At 32.8% G+C, this 8,727-nt stretch overlaps 1 protein-coding gene across 3 annotated transcripts; it reads left to right on the top strand.

Moving 5' to 3' along the window:
• The first annotated feature begins 4,750 nt into the window (after positions 1-4,750).
• LOC145103291 (BEL1-like homeodomain protein 11) lies at positions 4,751-8,316 on the top strand. Of its 3 annotated transcripts, none has more exons than XM_079040844.1 (5): positions 4,751-5,043; positions 5,756-6,542; positions 6,632-6,999; positions 7,601-7,661; positions 7,788-8,316. In XM_079040844.1, exons 2-5 carry the CDS (start codon positions 5,829-5,831, stop codon positions 8,088-8,090), a joined length of 1,446 nt encoding a protein of 481 aa, XP_078896970.1. In that variant the 5' UTR covers positions 4,751-5,043; positions 5,756-5,828; the 3' UTR covers positions 8,091-8,316. The 3 variants fall into 3 exon arrangements, with proteins under 3 accessions (XP_078896970.1, XP_078896971.1, XP_078896972.1); XM_079040845.1 differs by lacking the exon at positions 4,751-5,043 and adding an exon at positions 5,104-5,461; XM_079040846.1 differs by lacking the exon at positions 4,751-5,043 and adding an exon at positions 5,485-5,630.
• Positions 8,317-8,727: the final 411 nt, after the last annotated feature.

The following is an 8,727-nucleotide window of genomic DNA, read 5'->3' on the forward strand; positions in this document are numbered from 1 at the left end:
AAGGGCTAAAACTAACAACTTCAGGAAAGAAGAAGGGCCAAGGAGGTATACCAGATTTCGGGATGTTACACTATAAGTCAATGAATATAAAACTAAAAATAAAAATTTATAGTTTAAATCATGTACAAACTGTAAACTACACGTTGGAAAAAGCGACATGTCAATTCGAATTGAAACGAATGAGATATGCATGTTTTAAAGTTTTGACTGAAAACGATTCCGACCCCTAAAAGTGGTTCTGGTTCCTAACACCGGTTCCGGTTCTTAAACTCGGTTTATCAGGACCCGATGAACCCAAACCCGGATTACCCGAAACCCGAATCAATCCATTCTTTAAACCTGAAACCGGAACTGGTTCTATATATTCCAGTTCTAACGGTTCCGGTTCGGTTTTCTGGTTTTGAATCTCATCCCTAGTATTGACAGTGTGACATCCCCAAATTTATGGTCATTTTATTTATGCTTATTTTAAAATAAATTATTTCTTTTTTTTTTGTGGAATTGGTCGCAAAAATATCCTTAACATGATATAATATCAAATCAAAGGTGTTACATATGAAATGTTTTTTATTGATTTATAAAAGTTTAGGATGCCATAACTGATACAAAACATAAGTATAAACGGAGACTTACAATGTCTCAATAATCTAACGGTCTATATCTCCTTGAATCTCTCATCATGCATGTAACTTTGTATTGCTTCCTGTGATAAAAAGGAAATTGAGTGGGTCAGGTTAGGAAACCTGATGAGTACATATGGTTTTCAACCCACATTAATATAGTTAATATGTTTAATCATCAAACAATTAACCCAATTACACATTCCCGTTTTATTATTTATTCTTACTTAAGAATTTATCCTAAGGGTCATCACCTAGAGTGCATTTATGTGATATGTTTGTTGCTAAGGACTTTTCCTAAGAATCATCGCTTACATCGCATAGACAATACTGTTTCGGGGATTACTCCCCCGATAAGTGTCCAGTAAGGGTGTTATGTATTTTATGTACTAAGTAATAAAACAACTAATTTATACTAATTAATACGCGATAGGCCGTGTACCTAATCGAATAGCAGGATAGTTCAGGTAAGTAGGGTATCGAACACAGGGAACGGAAAGAACAGTTAAAATAGTATTAGATGTTAAGTAATTCAAACAATTAATTAAAAAGGGTTTTTTTTTTCTAGTTTTCCAAGTCTAGAAACTTAAAAACAGTTATCACCAAAAACTATTAAACTAAAAAAAGAGCAATACAAACTAAGGATTAAAACAAGATATTAAAGAGACTTCCATTTAGATACGATTCACACTACTCCTAGGGTTGATTTCTTGGAAAAGTGCAATGGATTGAGTTGTTTGTTGCTTACCGATTCCTAAGAATTAAACTCTCCGATCAAAAGAATAATCCTTTAGTAAAACTAATTCATTCATACATTGATCAGGTGGGTAAACAAATTAGAATACTAGTATTAAGTTCGAATTATGCTAGACTTGAACTAATGATTGACATTAATGGATAATAACATCAATTCAATACATGAATGATCATCACAAATTAGCTTGCACATTAATTTACATACTCTTCTGTTTAACCCTAGGTTTAATATCAAAACACTAGTCTTATAACTTTGATGGTCATAAATTCATAAGATTCAAGTTAACCAAATAAGAACGATCATCTAATTTAGAAAAAACTCAGCAATAAAAAGAAAAGGTAGTTGTCATTAACACAAAAGGGTCTTTAACAAGCTATCATAACAAATAAGCAACTAGCAACAATATAATCCAATAAATCAACACATAGTCATAGTGATCCTCTAATCTAAACAAAAGCTAGGGTTTTTAGCCCATGGCTACTAGAAACAAACTCATAAAAACGAAATCTACTCCGCTAAACATGATCAAGACAAAGTAATTAAGTGATTATGAATGATGTTGCCTTTAGATCTCTTCAAAATCAAGCCTTAGATCGATATTTGCGTTCCAGAACCTCCAAGGAATGTTTTTGGCTTCCAAAAGGCGATAATAGCTTCCAACATATCCACTGCTTGAGAGAGGAATCGTCCTATTTATAAAACCCAAATTTGGCCCACCACATCGTGGTCAACCGTCACCACGACATGGTTTTCATTAAAATCGTGTATCCACCAAGTTACTATTTGATCGGGAATTCTCCATTCACCATGGCGTGGTTGTTGATCACTACGACATGGTCTTCCAGTTTCAAGACTTCTTCGACTTCAATCTAATTTCCCGCTTCCAGCTTCACAATAGCTTCCTTTTAATCCCGAGCATGTCTTCACTGCTACAAAATAGATTTTAAACAAATTAAGTACCTTTTTTTTTTTTTTCTATAATGAGCATAAATGTAGCAAAAAGTATTAAAATAATGCATGAAATATATAACCAAATATGCACATATCAAAATACCCCACACTTGACTTTCGCTTGCCCAAGCAAAACTGATTTTATTATCATAACATCAAAATCCTAGTCACCAACATCGCACAAGACAATCCATTGTTAGCCCATCCATTACATCAAGATCGCAATGCATATTTGTGTCTAATTTTTCCTAAAACTTCCCCAATCCTAAATACTTACGATTCTCATAAACACTTCCCATTCAATTCGAACAACGTTCATTTTTGGCATTCTTACCTTCTATGCCGTTTTATTTACCACATTTCGTCTCAAAAGTTATTGTCAAATGCCAAGTGACTTAGTAAAAATGAAAAATAATATATAATATAATTATCCTAAAAATATAACTACACATTTATTGTTGCAACTGTTGGGTTTTGATACGGAATAAAACTTTGTTTTTCACAAAAACCGGCAATGGAAGACTTAAAAAATAACAAGTTTATTTTTAGTTCACAATAAAATCGAACAATCATGAATCCATTTATAGATGTTAGAATAAAATAAAACCAACCATATGATGTTTTAGAAATAATCTTTGAAGCTTTTGAACCCACTTGATTTTAAGGTGTTGATGAAGATAACAAAAGATCAAAGTGTATGATCTTTTCTACAAGTATCCACCATCAACAGTAAGACACTTGGAATACTAGTTCCTTATTGTATTCTTGAATGTCTAAAACCTTTTTACAACAATGATCGATCCTAATGAAAACATTTTTTATCTTTTAAATTTAAACATATAACTTAAATAAATAAACAAAATAAACTAATGACTTTAATTTTGAGAATTTGAAATTAAAAGGTAAGTTGATTAATGAAATTGATATCCATTACATGTGAAAAAAATTTAATTTAATATAACCACAAAATGACATTTAACGAATTAAATGAGAATCTGACAAAAAAACTTTCATTTATTAGAAATGATAGACACACGATGAGAAGGAGAGAATGGCTGCGATGAAGAAGACATAATGAGTAGTACATCAATAATGTTTAAAATGGCCCACATCTCTTAAATATTTTTCTCTTTTTACAACAATGATCGATCCTAAGAAACACGCAAAAGAAAAAAAAGCATACTCAAAAGATACCCTCTTATAATTATGTACTTCTCAATATAAGTACCTTCACCACATCAACAAATCTTTGGGTCTTGATATGTACCATGCGGTTGGTGCTGGAAGAAGCAGCGAACACATTTTGGAAGCATTGGAAAACACCAACTGTATGAAAAAAAAAAAAAAAAAAAAAAAGTAAATTATTGAAATCGTCCCTCTGGTTTGGTCAAAATTATACGTTTGGTCTCTAAGTTTTTTTTTTTCCATTCGAATCGTCCCTGTGGTTTGATTTTGTTGCGTTTTTCGTCCCTATGGTTTGGTAAAAATTGAATGTTTGGTCCCTAACTTTATGTATGTAAGGACGAAAAATGCAACAAAATCAAACCATAGGGACGAAAAACGCAACAAAATCAAACCACAGGGATAATCCGAGTGCAAAAAAAAGGTTAAGGATCAAACATGCAATTTTGACCAAACCACAGGGACGATTTCAGTAATTTACTAAAAAAAAAATAAAAGGTATTGTTGTTGGTTTGGCATCAAACATGAAGTAGGATGAAAAAACAAAAAAAACAAAACAAAAGGGAGATTCAGAGGCAATCAAAGGAATCCGAACAGTAAATAAAAACCATAACTGCTGAACTTGTTTTTTTAAATATTTTTTATCCTGAGCAAATTCAAGAAATTAATTATTGATTTCTTTCTTATAAAAGTTGAATTGATGAACCTTGTATTATTCAGATTCACATTAAAGAAGACAAATCTTAAACAACATAATGAAGGAGTTATGTTAAAAAAAAAACACGAGGAAATGGAAATCAAGACTTTGAAGAAGTCAGTGTCTTACCTGATAAGCAATCAGATAGCTACTTAATTTTATATAAGATAACATGTTTATTATTATTTTTTTCAATCTTGAAATTATGCATTTTTATATAATATAACAATATATTTCACATTTTAACATCTTTAGAGAAAGAAAAATTGCAGCCGAAAAAGTTGAACAAAAAAAAGAATGAAATCGAAAAAAAAATAAAAAATAAAATATACACCACCTAAATTTGAAAAAAAATATACTTATTAAACTCTATTTCAAAATAGTATAAAAACAATTGTCATGTTTATTTTAACGTGGTAATATAAATTATAAAAAGTAAATCGAACGGCTGAAAATCGTTCCGAAGAATAAGTGGCGTTGGTTGCCGCCAAGATGAATATAAGATTCGCGGTATAATAATGAAAAAGAAACGTAGTACACGTTGGAGACGTGTGTTTATCATTGACTTCAAAAATCAACCATTTTTAATTCAATATCTCAACAACAGGAAAACGGAGAAGACGAAAGTATATGCAGTTTAGGTCCACCAACTGGTTGTTAGCTTCACAATATCCATTTTTCAAGCAATTGTCTTTAGCTACTAAACAAACACCTCAATTCAAGCAAACCCCATTTCAATTTGGACCTTCTTCTTCTTCTTCTTATTATTATTCTTCACCCTAATCTCATCCGAATCATTTAAAATCTTCAACTTTGTCCGCACGTGATAACCACGGGTTAGTTTGTTTCTTTTGCTGGTGTTTCTTTTGATTAGTTTAATGAATTGGGTGTTTGCGCAACTACGGAGCTTTTGATTTTGATTAATTATATTTATATATGTATAAATGTATAATCTTGTTTTTGTTTGCTTGTCCTCCAATTATTGCTTTGTTTAATCTCGAGAGGGGGTCATTGTTCAATGATAAGGAGGGTTAGTTGTGTGTGTTTGTTTTCTTTAATTACTTTAATCGAATACTATATTGTGGGGAATTATCAATTATCATATTTTCTCCTTGTTCATATCCAATTTTTGTCTCCCTTTTAGGAAGATTTTCGTTCACTCGCTTTGGTTCTGTCTTCATGTTTTCTCTAGATCACTCCTTCATACATCTCCCCTTTCTCCCTCTCACTGCTCATGTACTTTTTTGATGCACAGTAAGTGTTTGATGTTATGTCTCTATGAAATTCTGAGAAGAAAACAAAAACTCTTTATATGTATGGAAAATCGGAAAGTAATCTGTAATCCCCTTTTTGGGATTTCCTTTTAGTGGTGGAATCCGCATAACAAATCACACCATGTGCTTTCAGTTATGCCATTAATTAGGTCTTACAATACTTTGTTTACTAATATTTCTCAATTCTCACCATAGAATCTCAAGAAACAAATTAAGTACTACCTGTTCTGTTTTTCTTTTTTTAATTTTTTTTTTGTGTTTCTTGATATATCAGGCATCATATCACCTTCTAAAGTAATCATTTTTGAAGATCTTTTTGATAGTGATTGGGTTTTAAAGGAATCAAGATGGCTACTTATTATCCTCCTTCAAACAATCATCAAAGAGATGTGTTTCAAAGTTCATACGATTCATATCAAGAATCACCATGTCCACCTGTTGATATGATGTATCAAAACCAAACATCCACTGACAACTCTTTCTTACAACTTTTATCTGGAAACATGCAACCGAATCCTCAAATCCTTTCACAAGTCAAAGATCATAACACTTCAGATGATGAAAGAAACTTACAGTATCAAGAATTATCACTCAGCTTAGGAATGCAAATCCCTTCTTCCTCCATGGATTTACCTTCCTTTCAATACAATTACTTGAACACCCATCTTCAAGATCCTCATGATCATGGCTCTCATGGTTCTCAAACCCATAAAGTAGAAAATGTTGACTATTTGTCCTTTGACTTGGTTGGAAAAAACGGTCAATGTTCTGTTTCTGATACATATGATGTTTCATATGGACTTGTAAGTGGTAGAATCTTGGATTCAAAATATCTAAAACCATCACAGGAATTGCTTGAAGAAGTAGCAAATCTTCGTGAAGCTTTAAGACAGCTAAAGATTAACAAACTTAGCAATCTACATACCCTTCGTGTAGACGATAAAAAAAATTCCAAATTTACCCCTCACGAATCCACTACTACTTCCTCCGGTGAACTCTCGGCTTCTGAGAAACAAGATCTTCAAAACAAGGTCACGAGATTGTTTTCTTTCTTAGACGAGGTAACTACTTTCATCTTTCAAGAATACCCTTTTTACCTTTTTACCCTTGAATATATTTTTTTAATAAAATCTTTCGTTTTTGAGTATAGGTGGATAGGAAATACAGAGAGTATTGCCAACAATTGCAAATTGTTGAAGCAGCATTGGATGTGGTGTCTGGGTGTGGGGCTGCAAGGACATACACAACACTTGCACATCGAACAATTTCTTGCCATTTTCGGTGCTTACGTGATGCCATTAATGGACAAATTCAAGTGACACGTCAGCGGTTAGGAGAACAAGATGATTCGGTGGACAGAGTGTTGCCACGTTTAAGGAACGTGGAAAAGCAACTCAGGCAACAGAGAACACTTCAGCAGCTTGGTGTGACTCGTCATTCTTGGAGGCCACAAAGAGGGCTTCCGGAAGGATCTGTCTCGATTCTTCGCGCTTGGCTGTTTGAACATTTTCTTAACCCGTATGTCCTTTTATTCCACCTTTTTTGTTACGCAGGACAGAGCTGGTTGCACTGTGTTTGACATGCATTGGACTGTGGGACTGGAACTGATGTCAATAAGACAAAAATTGTAACTTTTGTCTCACTCAAAAAGGTGGGGCACAGACTCGCTCTTGATCTCTCATCTGTACAAAAGATGTGAATGCCTGTCATCCACATCATCAAAAATAGCCCTAGAAAGCTTGTTTAGTCTGGTCCAGTCCTGTGTAACAGACACAGCCGTAGGCTGTGTCTGTTAGTTATATAGGACAGGACTGGATGAGACTGGACAAACTTTCTAGGGCTATTTTTGCAGATGAGGATGACAGACATTCACATCTTTTATACAGATGAGAGATCGAGAGCGAGTCTGTGCCCCACCTTTTTGAGTGAGACAAAAGTTACAATTTTTGTCTCATTGACATCAGTTCCAGTCCTACAGTCCAATACATGTCAAAACACAGTACAACCTGTTATATTTATTCTCTTCTTTCTGTCACCTTTTCTAATTACATCCTTCAAGTTTTCACATTTTTTTTCCTGTCTTGATTCTTTTTATTCTAATGTTAATAATATTTTCCAGTTACCCAAAAGATTCGGAGAAAATCATGCTAGCAAAACAAACTGGACTCACTCGAAGCCAGGTAAATAAAGATTTAAAATGTCTAGAGTTTATTCTTTCCTAATTCTTAACTTGTTACTCTTAAATTCAAATTTGGTATGTTGTTGGGGTACAAATTAATACAAAGTTCCCGAATTTTTTTTATTAGATTGCAAATTGGTTCATCAATGCACGTGTACGTCTCTGGAAACCCATGATTGAAGATATATACAAAGAAGAATTTGGCAATTGCACATCATCACAAGAACATGCACTCAAAGGAGCAAACAATAACTCATCATCTTCAGAAGATAAAGAGAAAGAATTGGAATTGGGTCAAGATTTAAGTCAAAATCCTGACTTTTTCAGTGAGATAGAAGTCAACAGGTCTCCAACACATAGGCATACAGATATGTCAGACCAATATAGGTTTGGTGAAGAACCCCAATTGTTATCTGATTTTTTGGTATAATAAAACTTTTTAGTGTAAGCAAAGAAGTGTACACAACACACATACACTGATCTTGATTTGATGTAAATATGAAAGCATATATAGTTGGTATTTTGTTTAGATTTATAGAATAATTTTTAAAGACGAGTCTGTAAGTAATTAAAGATGTCAATTTATTTGATATTGGTTCAAAATAGATGTGACATCAATGTACCATTTCTTATGTAATAAAACAACAATTTCTTAACTTTCTTGTGTATTTTTCTATTCATTAAGCTTAGTTGATTCCTATAGATGTATTGTAGACATGTATAAGTGCTTGTGAGATTACTATTATCAGATGATTCTTAGCATGATTAGTTACACATATATATCCATTGTATATTTCCTCACTCTGGACAATTGTATAGATGCTTATTAGAGATTTGAATTGTGAAAGTAATTGACATTTCGGGAAGATGTTTCTTTATTTTCCCTAATTTATTTGTAATACATATAAGGTTGAAATTTCAGTTTTTTTTAAGACAATTGATTTAGTGTGCTTTCATTTGGCCTTTTCTGTGACTTGAGATTTTGTTAGGAATCATAGTTTGACCAAATAACCCTTCAAACCTGTGAATAAACCAAGGAAACACCAAATACTTCCAATTCCAAATAC

The sequence above is a fragment of the Lactuca serriola genome, chromosome 4 (genome assembly GCF_051521515.1).
Source record: "Lactuca serriola cultivar US96UC23 chromosome 4, Lser_US96UC23_V15, whole genome shotgun sequence".
Classification (NCBI taxonomy): domain Eukaryota; kingdom Viridiplantae; phylum Streptophyta; class Magnoliopsida; order Asterales; family Asteraceae; genus Lactuca; species Lactuca serriola.